The sequence below is a fragment of the Apteryx rowi genome, unplaced genomic scaffold (assembly GCF_003343035.1).
Source record: "Apteryx rowi isolate R43461 unplaced genomic scaffold, aptRow1 scaffold_236, whole genome shotgun sequence".
In the NCBI taxonomy this organism is placed as follows: domain Eukaryota; kingdom Metazoa; phylum Chordata; class Aves; order Apterygiformes; family Apterygidae; genus Apteryx; species Apteryx rowi.
This window is the reverse complement of record NW_020448708.1, coordinates 957,541-974,277: the sequence shown is the minus strand read 5'-3', so window position 1 is coordinate 974,277 and position 16,737 is coordinate 957,541. Positions and strand designations below refer to the sequence as shown.

Sequence of the window (16,737 nt, the reverse complement as noted above, 5' to 3'; positions counted from 1 at the left end):
TGAAAAGCAGACCTGTATCTGCATGCATATCATGAGGTATATGAAACTGAAGATGAATTTTCATTTATACTTTTTTTTAAGTTCTCAGATTATCAGAACTACATTGTGAATAGCTGTGTGAAGGAGAATCCAACAATGGAAAGGTCAATTGCTCTTTGCAATGGTATCTCACAGTGGGTACAGCTAATGGTTCTCAGCAGACCAACACCACAGCTCCGGGCTGAAGTGTTCATCAAATTCATTCATGTTGCACAGGTCAGTTTAATTTTGACATGCTTGGTGTTTATTTTTTCTTTCTCTGAAACAGCTGTTTCTGTTGCCCTTCCCTCACAATTACTGTTGTGCCAGCTATGAGAGGGGAGTTGGCAGTGGTCTCCTGGTTTCATACATATAGCACATGTATTTATGTATGCTGTGGTTTCGTACCAAGTATTCACATATTACAATATCTTCAATGGCGCCATGACTTTCTCATGATATCCATTCTAAAGACCCATCTTCACCAAAAAAACTAGACTTGCTTTTGAATCAACTAGTGAGATTTCCACAGCCGTAATTGCCTACCTCTTTTCTAAAGCATGAACCACTAACATGCATTTGGCCATAAGTGGAAGCATTTCCATCAGATATTGTTTACTGGACAGAAGCCAAACTGTGTTCCTAGCACTATTCTGTGTTCGCATGCTAATTCAACTGCAGTAATAACCAAGATAATAGGCAATATTTGCATGTTGTAGTAGACAGTGGGAAGAAGAGGAAGTACTGAGGAGTCCTCTGAAGACTTGATAATTTCATTATCAAAATTAGTGAAGTCAAATGGATTGTGGAATAAAACTTGTAAGACTTTTGATCCTGATTAATAAAGAAAATGTAGAATTTGGATGTACCTATTGAACAGCTTGAACTTTTAAATAATAAATACTGGTTGTATGTCAACACAGAAACTCCACCAGTTGCAGAATTTCAATACATTAATGGCAGTGATAGGAGGTCTCTGTCACAGTTCCATTTCCAGACTCAAGGAAACGAGCTCTTACGTTCCTCATGATGTAATTAAGGTTGGTATTGCTTTTCAGAGTTTTACAAATAAGATAACATTTAATTTCTTTTCCTTTTTTCAGTTGCATGTAAAATACAAGTTTATTTCATTAGGTAAGACAGAGAGAAAGGGAGCCTTCCTCATTTGTTGTTTTTGGACTCTTATTTCATCTCTGCAACCCCAGACTTACACATACACCCCCTCCTTTCTTCAAGATTTGTATAGCTTCCCTAAAGTTACCTTTTTAATACTCAGATATGACAAGCTACATTTTCATTTACACAAAATAGTACATGATAGTATTCAAACACTAAAGCAGATAATTGGATCCTAGAGAATTTTAGAACACAACTCGTGATCTATAACAACACTGACCACCTTGAGTCTATAAAATACTAGCGCAGACATCTGCATATATTTTTTTTGCTGAGATTCCAGCTATTAAAACTGTGAAGAAAAGCGCATTTTTGGCAATGAAATGGCTTTTATCACTCATTCCTAAGAAACTAATGTACTTCATTGGTGACTCATATTTGGGGCCAGGAATTAGTTAATCCTATTGGGGGCCTATTTCATATAGGTGTCTGAGGAACTTGTTTGGATCATAGTATATTTAAACAGCTTTAATGGACAGTGCAGACTTGGAGTAACCAGAATTATAATCTCCCTTTATTACTCATTTCTTTCATATCATTTAACTTGCTCCTAACAGTGATTAGAAATACACATTTTTCTTGCATAAAGTGTTCTCCTCAAAATCATATTCTAATTCCCTGACTTACCACTGCTACAGTTGCAGCTCTCCAGATCTATAAAACCAGTTTAGCAAGCTTATTTTAAAAGCAGCTTAACTTTCAAAATTTATCCTTGCAAGGAGTGGACTACATATATGTCCATCATTTGAATAACTTTTTGCATCAAGAAATTGTAAACAAGTGTTAATAGAAAGCAGGTAGAATGTTGGGAATTACTTACTTGAGAACATACTTTAAAGTTTAACTAAAAATACTGGTTTGTGAAGCTTAGAAAAGGAAGGGATTAGACAGGTACTTCCACTTGAAAACATTGGTGGACCGACTTCAATATTAAAAGTCAGCTTTGTGGCTGTATAGTCTTAAAAAAAAAAAAAGAGAAATATCTATATTGCTAGACTGAAGATTCATTTGGCCTTTATAACCAGTCCACTATACTGTTTCTTCCTTCTTTTGCAAGGAAAAAAAAAAAGTTACCTTAAAAGCAAAGATGTGCCACTAGTTCTGGTCGTGCTGTCATGGGCCCATGGCACAGCATAAGGTTTTTCTGTCAGGAGGACTTTTAGGTGGCAATTCCAGCTGATGACCAAGAAGCCAGAGAAGCACAATTCACGTTTTAAGTTGATGATTACTTTTATGAAGGTCAGGACATGACTGATAACTTGTGAATTCTCTCTCAAACACATCAGCAAACACATCCCCCTTATTTGAGAGGGTAGTATTTTTTTTCATTGACTAAACAGGGAATCTAGGAAAACAGGCATTTCAGATTAGGCACCTAAGCTAGATAGTTAAATTAAGTGATATGAGTACCAAGATTTCATCTGAAGCCTAAAGATTTAAATTAAAAATTTTTTTAATTTATTTTGAGAATCACTGGGAGTAAACCTCTTAACAATAAAATGAGAAATTCTTATATCATAAAACCAGAAAGAAAGTGTAACTAATTTTGCTGCTTTGTTTTATTTTTAGGTGTTCAATGAAATGACAGAACTGCTTTCATCTTACAAAAACTATGACAGTTATCGACGTGCCTACAATGAGTGTACTAGCTTTAAGATTCCAATCCTTGGTGTCCACCTGAAAGACCTGATATCACTTTATGAGGCCATGCCAGACTACTTAGAGGACCAAAAAGTTAACATATACAAACTTTACTCTCTATATAACCACATAAATGAGCTGATACAACTCCAGGAAATGCCTCTTCCTTTGGAGGCTAATATGGACCTTGTTCATTTGCTTACAGTAAGTCTGTTAGACAAGAGAAATACCCCAATTCTTTAAACGTTTTTCGTGTACCTCTCAAGTAGACAACGCCATTAATTCTAAATGCGTAATGTCTTAAGGTGTGTGGTTTGTTTTTTTTTTTTTTTTTTTTTTTTTTTTTTTAGGGAAATGGTCAACAGTAGGAGAAAGTTAGTGATACTGATTTACTTGGCAGCAAGGGTAGAGGTGTCTGTTCAGTAGTATGCTTCCAATTATTTCTATAAAAAGTGAAGGAACATTTATTCCTGCTTCACTACAGTAGTAAACATTCTTTCTGTATTTTCCCTAAGGCAGAATTATCTGCTATTTAAGCCTAAATAGGGAGAAAGGTGGAATGCTTACTTAGATGAAGTACACTTTGAAGACAGAAGACTGCACACAAAGCTACCTCATGCTGAATGTGAAAAAGCTTCACAGAAGACTTCAGTCTCTCAGGATATGTTGGGGTCAATGTACTCCATTTCTAGCTATCTGACGTAATACAACAAATACACTATAGTTAACTAATTTTTATGTTTCCAGTAATATCTACCTAGTGCTCTATTATTAAAGTAAAATTAATACTACCCAGCATGTAAGTCACAACAGTAGTGTTAGCTACTCCTAGTAAGTTAAAATACTACTTTTTATTAAAACAGTAAATGTACCTATCTTGTTTCTCACTGTTTTGTTTGGCCTTAATGGGTACCTCAGACAGGAAAAGCTAGATAGGCCAGTTTCACTTTCTGATTACAGGCTCTGTTTCAGCAAAGAACTAATAAATAACTTGAAGCACATGAGTATTTTTATTTGTTCTTTCTGAGAGCACTCATGTATGAATTTAAGCACACAAGCCCAAGGTCTGAAATGGGCTATTTGGAACTTCCAGTAGAGCTATGTAAAGTGATGAATTTCTTCCTGCAAAATGTTTTAAATGCTTTGTCCCAAATTATTATAATTCCTTAAATTTTTTTTGATAATGTCTTATAAAAGTGCCTATTTATGAATATGTAGAACTTTGGCCACAATTTCATGTAGGTGTATATGACAGGATATAGATTAAAATAATAATTTCAAAATAGGAGCTTTTCCTTTGCTAACATTCCAGGGCACTGAATTTCCCTGTTCCCTTCTCTGATTTTCCAACAGCCTTTCTCCTTCTTCTGTTTCTTTTAGTTACATGCTTTCATAACAGCAGGCAAATCAGTTTGAAGAGATATTAGTAATTACATACGTAACTGAATAATTCATAGAAATGCCTTATTTAACACTTGAGCTCTTTGGGTTTTTGAGTATCAGAAACTGCTTTTAAGATTTCCCCAAGAATCTAAGATAGTTCGTTATTATGACTACAACAATAATTCTTTCAGTTATTCACAAGTTTGCATATCTGAAATTAGAGTCATGTTATTTGGTTGTGTCATTTGGATCAAATAACATTTTCATTTCTCTTTTTACATATATGAATGTCACCATCTTGAGTGATACACTGGGATATCTCAGAAATAATTCTAAAATATTCTCTCTGTAACAAGTTTATATCTTCTTCAGATTTGCCATAGAATGAGACTTGTAACACATTTACTTGTGGCATTTCTAAACTTTATTCAATCAAGTTTCTAGTGTGAATATTTTCATATAAATATTCAACGAGTGTCATGTTACCATTCTTCAATCTTCACTTGAAATTTGTTTCCCATCAATAAATTATTTGCTATACTATTTGCCAAGACATATACATAAGCAAAGATGTAATGGGCAAATTTGCTAATTTTCTCAAATTCCTTTATTTATCCAGGTGTAATGATTCTGTCTTAATATAACTGCTGTTGGCAGCTTAAGGTTCTCACTAAATATAAGACCATCTTCTATCCTTATCATATGCTTCTTGGTTCAATATAGCCACAGCTGGATTGGATAAATATGAGATGGTGAAACAGAAGTTTTCTGAGAATTAAAGTTGATGGATGGTTTCATTGAAATCGTGCTTCTGTGCTTAGATACACAATGGAACTCTTTAATATCATGGGAGCAATGTTTGTCTCAGGTTACTTATTAACAGGCTGCTAGTTAAATGCCTACACTTACTTGCTGCATTAATGATTGTAGCTGTATAATGTTACAGATTTCCAGATAATGGCCACAAGAGACTAGAATTTAGAAGTACACCCATTTCAAGACACTATCAATACCTGTGCAGCTCAAGTGCTTTTTTTCTGTGTTGTAGGCTAAATTAATAATTAATCCACCAAAAAATATTAGTGTGCCAGGAACAAATAAGTCAAGTAGCAGTGAATGTTTTGGGATTAAGTTAATGTTGTGTTTGTTTTCAGCTGTCACTTGATCTTTATTATACGGAAGATGAAATCTATGAGCTTTCATATGCGCGAGAGCCAAGAAGTCACCGAGCTGCAGTAAGGGCTTTTCCAGATTCTTGCCAGAAAGATTTTTAATGAGTAACGTAACTTGTATCCCTTGCATTCGTTTTATTTGATCTATACTAAACTGAAAACATTTAAGCTTTACAGACTGAGCAAAGTCTATTAAAGCATAAATTGTTTGGTTGATGATGAAGCCCAAACTAGAGTATATGTGAGGTTTGACATCACGTCAGCTTTTATAATACAAACATAAATCCATTTGTAGTTACAGAAGCCAGACATCAAGCTCATTCTTCATAATCAATATTGATTCTTTTAAATTAAGAATTCTTATGTGATTCAAATGCTCAAACCCATGAGTGTTATATTGCTCCCCCCCCCCTTTTAATAAATATGGAAACGACAGTGGCTTGCTTTGCAGAGAACTTATTGATAATCAAAAATATGGAATGAAGCACAGTAACAGTGGAAAAGTAATTATGCTGTTCTTGGTAAAGTGACTGAAATGGTTCAGAATGAAATTATAAACCAGCGAAATGATCATGATTTATGGTCAGTTATCTTTTGGAGTGAAATATGTACCTCACTAATCAATGACAATTCAAAAAGTCTAGTGAGAGGCTAAGTAGATTGAATAGCTACAATCTGAGATATATCTGAAATATACTGGCATTGAAAATAAAATTGGATAGAAAAGGGGTGGAAATTATCCAGTTAGTCCATGTTAAAAATAATATGACATGGTGCCAGAGGCAATCCAGGAAAAAAAGTGGATGAATGCATGATGGTGGAGGAGATCTAGTTTTTTTAAAAAAAAGCAGGGGAAACAACAACAACAAAAGGATTTTACAGGGCTGTCAGTGAACTGTAATGATTTAAGAAAAGATCACTGTTTTGGACACTTCAAGGAAGAGCTTCCTCTGAAGTACCAAGTATGGTAATTACTAAAGGTATGCTGCTGGATGAGACAGGCAATTTCTGCAATCCTGTGTCACAGTGTCTATTGTCACAAACGAAAGAAACATAAAACTGAAAATATTTGCATGTGGTACTAATAAAGTTCCATATTATTTATTTTAGCCTTTGACACCTTCCAAACCACCAGTAGTTGCAGACTGGGCCTCAGGGGTATCCCCAAAACCTGATCCAAAAACCATCAGCAAGCATGTTCAGAGAATGGTGGATGTAAGTATGGTTGGCCTAGTTACCTCACGTCAGCTGTAGCCTTGATCTCTAGGTATGAAGCATAGGGAGCAGGGAAAGAGTATTGGACCTGTTCAGAGTTGTGCTGAGTTGTGTGCTTGTGTCTTGACACGTATTTCTGCCTAGCTTCAAATGACAATAGCAGCCAGTGTGAATACTGATTTGTATACTTCCAGAGTCATTCTTCCAAGGAGCCAGGGACCCCTCTCTACCTGGGAGTCCAGCATTGTGTTACTGGTGAAACCTGAAAGTAGGCATCTCAGTGGTTTTATTACTAGCAGCCATTGCTTTTTCTATCTCTTTTGGGTCGTTGGCTTTACTGGGAACTGTTAGGTAAGTTCAGGTGATTTGATTTTAAAACAGAAGGAGGAAGGGGGAGGTAGAGACTTTGTCTTTACATCCCTGCTTCATCTGTTTTCCTTCTAAGAACTTCTAATATTGCTTGTTATCCTCTGATAGTGTTTTGGAGTGTATTTCTAAATTAGGCCTATATATGCTTCTTGCCTTAGAGCCTACGACAACCAGTAATGTCACTCCACAGGTAGAAGTAAGTGTCAACACAACCACTTTCTCATTTAACTACTTTTGATGTAACATTGACCTGATGAAATAAGCCAGGAAGCTACACTGGTTTGGCTATAGAGATCATCACTGAGAACATTAATTGAGAACATTAGTGTAATTGTATATGAAAGGCTGGCCATGATGATCTTGGAGAGAAGCTAAATAAGAGCTGACATTGTGCAGTGAAGCATTTAGACTGGTCTATGTTGACTTACCTGCATTTTGCTACAAATCAAGAAATCATAATGCTTCTTTAGACTCAAGCAAAGAAAGCAATTAGAAAGATTGCTGCACTGTTAGATAAATACTGAGGGAAAGTGGGAGAGGGAACCTCTAAATATTGTTGAGAACTTCTACAGTTACTCAGTAGTTTCCACCCTCATTCTAAACTATTCTATTGTATCTTATGCAGTCTGTCTTCAAAAATTATGACCATGATCAGGATGGATACATTTCTCAGGAAGAATTTGAAAAGATTGCAGCCAGCTTTCCATTCTCATTTTGTGTAATGGCTAAGGACTGGTGAGTGCCTACAAACCTTTTTAACTCAATTCTGCATATGAACTTTGTAGCATCTGTGTATAGTGGTGTGGGCTTTTTATTATTAAGATTTATTATTATTTCTATCATCAGGGTGATAAAATCATCCTTTGTCCTCTCAGAAATAGAAGATGCCTTTGTCAGTTATATTTCCACTTCCAAGCATGCTGTGAATGACATCTTCATGTGCTTACAGCACTGTTTACCAGGTAGACATATGAGGAAAAACAGAGTTAATAGGAAAAGAAATATTTTTTTGAACAATATTCAGTATACGCTACTGAAAAACTTTCCTAAGATGAACCTATTTGTCCAAAATATATACAGAGAATTGTCAAATATATATTTTGGCCAGATTAAGAATGCTCTTATTAACACATTAAATTATGGAAAAATATAACAGTGATTATTAGAGGTTTCCTTGCCCTCAGAGGGTTAGTATCCAAGTTCAGGCAAAACTACAATTTGATTCAGCACTACGAAGTAGTTTTGAGGTTGCATCTCATATGCAGATACTTCATTTATCCTTCTGAGATGGATTTTAATTTGTAGATAAACTTCTGTAGACTGTGGGAGCAGTTGACAAGATTACTGCCATCACTGTAGTTTTTGGCCAGTGAAAGTATGGCCATTACAAATTGTGAAAGAAAAGTATGTTTAATTCTCCTTATACTTTAAAGAATGGATACCTCATAAACAACTTTTCTTGTTTATTTGCAGGGAAGGTCTGATTAGCAGGGATGAAATAACAGCATACTTTATGAGGGCTAGCTCAATCTACTCCAAATTAGGACTTGGCTTTGCTCACAACTTCCAAGAGACCACTTACCTAAGGCCTACTTTCTGCGACAACTGTGCTGGATTTGTAAGCTCACTTTTTAGTAAATTATGTCAACATCTTTTAGCATAATGCCTCTTTCTCTTGCCTAAATAATCACCCTTTATCATACAGAAATGAACTTACATAGAGCACCAATGACACTGTATGGAATGTCAGACTGTTGCCTGTGTAGCTACTTGATGCACCCTTTACACTCTTGACAGTACTTTCCTCTGTTTTAACATGGCTCCTACTCCCATCTGCTTTTTGGCAGTGTGATTCTTTGGCAAGACTTCCCAGTTCAGAGGCTTCCCTGAGGCTGTCAGAATGCTTGCCTTGGTACAGATGTGATGTGCCTCCTTCCTAGCACAGAAAGATTTAGTAAAACTTACTGCCCTACCAATCCCCAGTTGAACTGGAATCAAACACAAGTGCTGATCTGTGACTTGCAATTTCCCATACACTCCAGCTCTACAACTTCTTTGGAGGCTGTCATCTGTTAGAGACTTGGTCAAGCTATTTTATTTGTCATAAGAAGTGCACATACAAATATTCTATTTACCTCATGCTAAAGAGGTAAATATTTCATATTTCTACCTTTCCATTAGAGAAAACCAAAGTTCTCTGCAGGTGCTCAGATCACAGAAGCGGATGGAGCTTCTACCACATTTTTGTATTTGGAGGTACATSGAAATATCTTAATACATACTCTTTCTGTTTGTTTGAATTTCAGCTGTGGGGAGTCATTAAACAAGGATATAGATGTAAAGGTAAGATACTTTATCCTTTATTAATTTTAATCTATAATTGATGGTGAATGGCAAAAGAAAAAAAAAAGATCAGTCTCTGAGATGCATTGCTTTGTCTATGTACCTATTTAATCAGACCTCTCAGGGAGGAGAAAGCTGTGATGGAAGAATAAGGTGACAGACGGGTTCCAGAACTAATGCAAAAACAAAGGAACTCAGAACTGATAGCTGCAACCCTTTGCAAATCTTCATCAAATCCAGAGGGTTTGGGAACACACCCTTGTATCCTGATGGGAGGCAAACTCTAATTCTCTGTGAAAACTGTGCAACAGTTTCATAACAGGCATTTTGCAGGGTTTTCTTCCTTGTGCAGGTATCTGCTTTCTCTTCAACTCCTAGTCAGAACTCTGTTCTGATTGAATGTTGCAATTTGGTATTTTCATACTGAAAAGTGGTTTGAAGAGCATATAGCAAAGGGTAGTTGGTAGTTGGTCTGTTTACCAACTGCAGGTTGTTTCAGGTAATGCATGTAGAGGACACAGAAGCGGCTTACTGCTTCCTGAGGAGGCAACACAATGTGAGAGCTGATCTTAGATGTTACAACAAAGCCACTAAATCATGTAAATTTTGTTTTGTTTACAGACTGTGGAATGAATTGTCACAAGCAATGCAAAGACCTGGTTGTGATAGAGTGCAAGAGAAGATCCAAAACTTCAATTGCAGATAGCAGCCCCACATCAGCTCTTGCTTCAAGCCTCTGCCCAGTAGGGGTCAAAGAGCAGTTCCATGGTGAGGAAAGATCACATTAAAAAGACCAAAGCAAGAGTTCTAATAATGATAGTCTTGCCTTTGCTCCATTTTGTTTTAAAGATGACTGAATTGTACAGCATTGTTTTGGGTTTTGTTAGTTAACTACATTGTTTTATCAACAGACTAACCAGAACCAAGCATAAATGAGTCAGTACTGAGTACCCCCATCCCAGTTCTAGTTTGAATAGAAGTAAATAAGACTTTCTATCTGGGGGATTTCTCTCACACTACATGATGTGAGGTGCACAAATTCCACAAGGGCTCAGTAAAGCTTCTGACAGATTCTCATGAGAACTATATGCCATGAACTGAACAGCAGACAGGCTCCCTTATTCTCCCGCCTTGTGACAAGCAGGTCTCAGTATATTCTGTTGTTTTTTTGTTGTTGTTGGGGTTTTTTTTTTTAACCTCTTGGAGGAGGCCATTGTCACATTAAGCAAGTGCTGTACTGTTACAACTCTGACTCAGATTTCATTGTGGAGTTTATAAGGTCAACGTACATACCTGTGCACTACGAAAATGAAGAGCTAATTGTATTTATTTTTTCCACTTTTTTAGCTGAATCTACAACTCCTCTTGGTCCCTGTACCTTTTGTTTAATCAGAAATGAAAAATATGCACCCTCTCTTCTTTTCTACTTATTTTCAACAAGCTATATAAACTTTTTATATTGGGTATTATCATGTAAGCATCCATACTTGTTTTCTTTAAATTTCTCTCCTTCTCTTTACCTATATCTAATGTTTGCAGTTCTACTTGCCAATCTGATATCAGTGTTTTGTGTTTAGTGCAGGATTCATGCTGCTGGGTTCTACCTCATGCTTCTCATTAGCACTTACATGGAGGACAATGCAGCCAGTTTCTCTTGATAGCTGAGCATGTGCATCTCTACAATTGTACCTGCAAGGGCTGCAGCACTGTGTAATAATCACTTAGTGGGATGGCATGTTTATAGAGAGCTTGAATTGTAGTGTGCTGCCCCATCATCACCCAGTGAACTGGAATGTTACAGCCATCAACACTGTTCCATGGCAAAAAATAAGAATTCAGGTCTGCGTTGAAGATATAAGCCTCACCTGTTCATCCATCTCATCTCACTTAATTTTGCATAGCCTGCAGCAGCTACCACGCTGACTTGTTCTTTTCCCTCATGTGTTTGAACAGAGTTTCATTTATTCTTTCTTCCCACCAATAGATATTAGCTTTTCTAAAACACCTCTTTTCAGAATCCTCTAAACACATCTTTTGCCTGCTACTTCTTAACATCGCATTTCCCCCCACACACTTCCTTTGTTTCTAACTGCCAAAATAAGTGTTTTAAGATAACCTCTACAAAAGCGTGGAAAATTAAGAATATCATTATTTCACCTTTATAAAACATATGAGAGAAGTTGTATCTTAGGGCTGCAAGTTGTGATAAGGCTGAAATAACACACACATTTAATCTTCCATCCAAATCACTAGAGCACTGGTCTGTAGAAAACTTCTTAGCTATCTAGAGGCCTTTCTCTGGCTGGCCTTGACGGCACATAATGATAGTGGTGATTAACTCCTGTTTTCCTCTTATTAATCCATATTTATGTTATTGTGAAGAGACAAAGAGGTGTTGCAGGAGACACCACTAGAATAACCTCTTGTGATACCAATTTTGGAGAGCAATGAATGTAAAATCGATTAAGGTTAAATGTTGTTCTATTTATTTTTTAAAATCATGTTTAATTACTGTACCTCCTATTTCTTTCTCCCTTCCTGGCATAAGATTTTGACCCAATTTACCATGTATATTCTCTAGGACAAGAAGAAGGACCCTTCACATTTCCTAACGGAGAAGTAGTGGAACACAGTGAAGACAGCAAGGACCGAACCATTATGCTCATGGGTTCCTCAGCTCAGAAAATCTCAGTGAGACTGAAACCAGCTGTGGTTCATAAGGGTACTCAGACTGATCCCATACTGCTGGCTAGTGATGTATCTCATAGGCAAGCAGAGAAGAAAGAGCATAGAATGCCAGAAAATATTTACCTCCAGCCTGCTCCACAATCTCCTTGTCCAAGCCCAGTTCTAAGTCGCAGAAGGGCGTATGTTAAATGGGAAAACAAAGACTCTAGCCGGAAAATGAAGGAGCATCACAGCTGTAAACCCTCATACCAAGAACTTGAGCAGGTACATACATGATGAAATAAATTTTGCTTTACCAACGTATTGTAAACTGGTTGGGGGGGTGGGAAGGTGTCACCTTACACTATCACTGTATTCCAGGGTAACTGATTGCTCGAAGAATGCATGAGGGGGTATCATATTCTTTGCTGCTTAAAGTTTAAGTCCTGAGATGGCTTGCTTCAAGCATAAATTTTAGGACTGGTATAGGGCTTAGGGAATAAATTTTGTAGCCTTTTTATGGTTACACTGATCAGTCTTAAAAGTGACAGGCAAGATTATAACCATAATCTAATCACCTAGGACAGAGTGTTACTCCATAAAACCAGTTATTTTAAGAAATACTTTTCCATATGTATAATGCAATTTCCGTTTTGACATAACTTTTGACAGGATGTTATTACAATAAGGCAGCATGTTGAAACCAGGTTCACGTTTTTATTTAGGCATAAGTACTTTTGTTGAGGGAATCTGACATAGGTTCCCCAAACTTCTAATACAAATTTAAGACAATGTTAGGCAAAAAATAAAGTTCCCAACAGTGAAGAGAACAAAGGGTGTTTGAATTTGGAAATCTAGTCTCGTTTTACTGCTTAGGACAGCCAGGTGCATTACAAATTGTTATTAGATATACACCATAACAGAGATCTCAAATCCAGATATACTGACCTTGCTATTGAAATTTTAACTTACTTGACTAATTTATTTTTTCTGTGCTTGAATATATTAACAGTTTTTGGTCATGGAAAGAGAGAGAAATGTTATCAGTTTAAGAAACTGAAACCAATGAAAATATGCCCCCCACAAATGTTGACTCATATTCAATCAGTCATAAAGAAAATGGTATATCCATAGACTAATAAAAAATGAAGCTGGCAAGAGATGAGAAGATGCTAGGATAAATAAGAAAATAATACCGCAAAGAAACAAATATATGAGAACACTTCTTTATCCCTGAATGTCATGATAAGGGAGATGATAAGAAGACCTTGAGACAGAACACTAAAATAAAGAATAGAACCTTGTAGAAACAAAAAGCATAAAATAAAATGCACATCAGCCATTACTAAACAAGGAATTAGAAATCTGTTCTCAGGATTAATAATTTTTGAAGTTAAAAATAAACAATATTTACCTAAATATCCCAACCTAGATTGAAGACTGACTGTTCTAGACACTGCATATAATAGAGTTCTCCATGTCCTTTTCTTTGTGGGTTCCAATGCTGGTGAACCAGCTCTGTGCACAAGTCTGAAACTTTCTAGAATATAGTGTCCTCCTTTATGCCTTGCATGTCTTCATGTTCCCCATGTAATCAAACAACATAAAGGGACATATTTCTATGAAAAGTCTTGGTTTGGACTCTGCTTTGGATTATAAGAGGGAACTGATATGTTTCTTCTTCTTAATGACTGATTAGACAAGTTTTATAGTTAACTATATATGCAATTATATAGAAATGATTAGTATTCTTAGTACATTACCTGCCTATTGGCTAAAAGATAGCTCCTGCCTCCTTGCAGTTTACTGCCAGTACAGTGGTATCAAAGGCCTGGGGTTCTAACTTTCCCTTTTTACAGGCAGTTCATTCCTTTATCTGCTTATGTTCTCTGGTGGGAAGAAATCTCATCAAATAATCCAGTAATCTTTTTTTTTTTTACTCAGAAAACAGGAGGATTCTCATTTTAAAAATTACACATAACAAGATTGCCATCATGCAAAACAAGGTTCCCAAGCCAATGGCTCCCCCTCTATAATGTCCTGGTGAACAATTCTTCCTGTGCTCTTCGCGGCATTAATCAGGCTGAGGTAAAGCTGGAGTCCTATCAATAGCAAATCCAAAGCTAAATCAGATTTAATTCACAAGTAAACCTGATTACCTCCTCTTGGTGTATCTCTGGCACAGAAACCAACAACAGTCATCTTAGTGTCAACAGCATTCACTGTGGACACTTAGTCTTTTTTGGTACTGGCGCAGCTACTCAGTTGGCATCCATCCTGAACCTTCTGGCAGCTATCCCACCACTAATACTTCTCCCTATTCTTAGGTATGACTGTCATCTTAGTTTCCCTTAGGGAAGCAGATTATCCCATTTAATCCTTTTCTGGCATTTCTTAGTGTGCAGGGGTCCAGCTTGCCTAAATCTTCAACTTTAAAATACTCTGGTTACTCTCAGGGCAGCAATCAATGTCTCAGAGATGATGTCTAGAAATCACTTCCAGTATGAGTGAAGTAACTCCCTAGAATTCTAGGAAATGCATTAATAGAAGAAAATGCAGCCTGATTGTTCTCTTGATGAGATACTCTCCCCACTGCCATTACTGCCTAAAGATTATTCTATGGTATTCTGAGACAAGTTTGACAGAACAAGACTCTGGAGAGTGAAACTTTAATAGTCCAAGATCAGGTACTGAAGTTCTTTAACACTTCCCTGCTGGACATACTAGTCAATACAGAAGTTTTAGGACAGACCTTGGAACACGTTCCTTATACTGTAGCTGAGAAGAGATGATACTCAGTATCTACAGATAGGTAAGAATTTTTCTGGGCTCACTCCATTACAGGCAGTCTGCAATCTCACTTGTATTCCAGACAGTCGAAGTGGCCTACATCTACTGTAATGAAAAAGACCTGAAACACTGGTAAAAATCTTATTCCTTAGAATTCTTGCAGGCAGACAAGTTTTCAGCCATTGATTCTCAAATATAATATTCTATTCCGGAATAAGTTATCATCATCATACTGAGAGAGAAAAGAATGCAAATGAAATGAAATTAACATTAAGGTCAAAAGCAGTGGCCAAGACATCATCTTTAGCAATTCACAAGTACTGAACCAGTCTCAGGCAGCTTAATTTCAAGCCAGACAAACTGCTTGAATCTAACAAAGCCATTAAAAGGAAGAGCTTTGAAAGGATATTAGGGTGCCATACTTCCTTTATTTCTCCCAAGACAGAAGACTTTACATAACCTAAGATTCAAGATACATACAAATTTTTAAGGATTTATATATTTTAAAGGAAACCAGAACAGAACATGGTGAGAATTAATCATCCCTCTAACAACATCTCACTGTTTTTTCATCCACTTGAAATCTAGATTTTCAAAGTCATGTCCCAATTCCAGTCCAGTAAGCCCAATAAGCAGTAACTGTCACTGAATATGGAAAGCCACAAAGCTGTCTTCCACAGCTCCTTGACATCCACCTTATATTTGAATTCCTGTTTATTTAATTTCTTATGGGCTGGCATCACTTTGAATAGATTTGCTGTGAAAAGAAGTTTATCCTACATAATTGGAGTGAATACTTCTCACTAGCATCTTCCATATGATTTTGCCAGGACCTATCTTAGAAGAAACAATGAAGATGACATCATTTTCTTCCTAGGAGCCACACTGCTATTCCTTTATACTAAGAACAAGAGCTAGGCTTCATCCCATCTTTGATTTTAAATATCTCAGTAAATACTTCAGTGGCTTATGTTCAGAACAGTCTCTTTATTGTATTTGCACTTGAAACTCACAGTCTGCAGCTTTCAAATCTCCATCAACAGAGCACAGAGGAATTTATGTATATATATTTACTGCCATAGCACTTAGTAGACCGCATCTCACAGTACCAAAGCACTTGACTGTGCTGTTCTGTAAGCAGACAAAATGATGGTCACATTCCCAATGAGCTTATTGGACATATATGACAGCATTGGATAGGGACAGACAGGAGGAAGACGAGTAAAAATGATGCTACACTAAAATCAGATTGTTTTCAGCATACAGTCTCCACATTTTTGTCATTATCCTCCAGGGTCTTGGCCTTGAAAACATGTAGATCAACATAAAAGAACAATTTCTTGCTGTCATTGTCATAGTCCTGAATTTCTTTCAACTTTTGGGAATTGATGTTTTTGTTGTCCTTTGCTCCCCTATATGACAGAACATACTGGGTTGGGTGAGTGGGGGCACTGCTCTCATTAGTCAACTGATAATGAATCCCCCCCCCCTTTTTTTTTTTTGAAAACTAAATCACAAAGCAGTTTTGCTTTGTGCACAGACATGATGCTTTCTGCTGGATCTCACCTGCATCAGTCCAGCTGTGGCTGAAAGCACCTTTCCAGGCAAAGAGGCTAGTATCACATTATCAAGAGCGTAATTCCTGCAACTGTTGGATAAATCCAGATATGATTATCAGATAAACAAACGTGGATTTATTTTCAAAACTTTATTCAGTCTGAGATGTCCCTAGCATGAGAACAGTCTAAAACCAGGACCTGTTCTTGTATAAGCATCCTGATCTTTGAATGATCAGTATAACTTTCAAAGTTCCCTTGCTGTTAATGAAGTGAGCTCTTTAATTCTACCAGATGCTGTATCTTCAATGCAGTGTGCTAGCAGAAAAAGGTGCCATGAAAGGAAGAAACTTAATTGTCAACTACAACATCCGTTTGTTCAATCTACTAGTAGTAACCTGCCATAT

The 16,737-nt window shown here is 36.7% G+C and overlaps 1 protein-coding gene across 2 annotated transcripts in view; it reads left to right on the top strand.

The window, feature by feature from the left end:
- RASGRP1 (RAS guanyl releasing protein 1) overlaps positions 1-16,737 on the top strand; it is a 53,273-nt gene that overhangs the window by 29,930 nt on the left and 6,606 nt on the right. For both annotated transcript variants that reach the window (XM_026065998.1, XM_026066000.1), the window contains exons 7-16: positions 82-255; positions 942-1,058; positions 2,764-3,039; positions 5,373-5,453; positions 6,501-6,605; positions 7,600-7,709; positions 8,448-8,592; positions 9,281-9,317; positions 9,939-10,085; positions 11,899-12,269. In XM_026065998.1, coding sequence (XP_025921783.1) covers positions 82-255; positions 942-1,058; positions 2,764-3,039; positions 5,373-5,453; positions 6,501-6,605; positions 7,600-7,709; positions 8,448-8,592; positions 9,281-9,317; positions 9,939-10,085; positions 11,899-12,269 — 1,563 coding nt within the window. The remainder of the gene's footprint in view (positions 1-81; positions 256-941; positions 1,059-2,763; positions 3,040-5,372; positions 5,454-6,500; positions 6,606-7,599; positions 7,710-8,447; positions 8,593-9,280; positions 9,318-9,938; positions 10,086-11,898; positions 12,270-16,737) is intronic.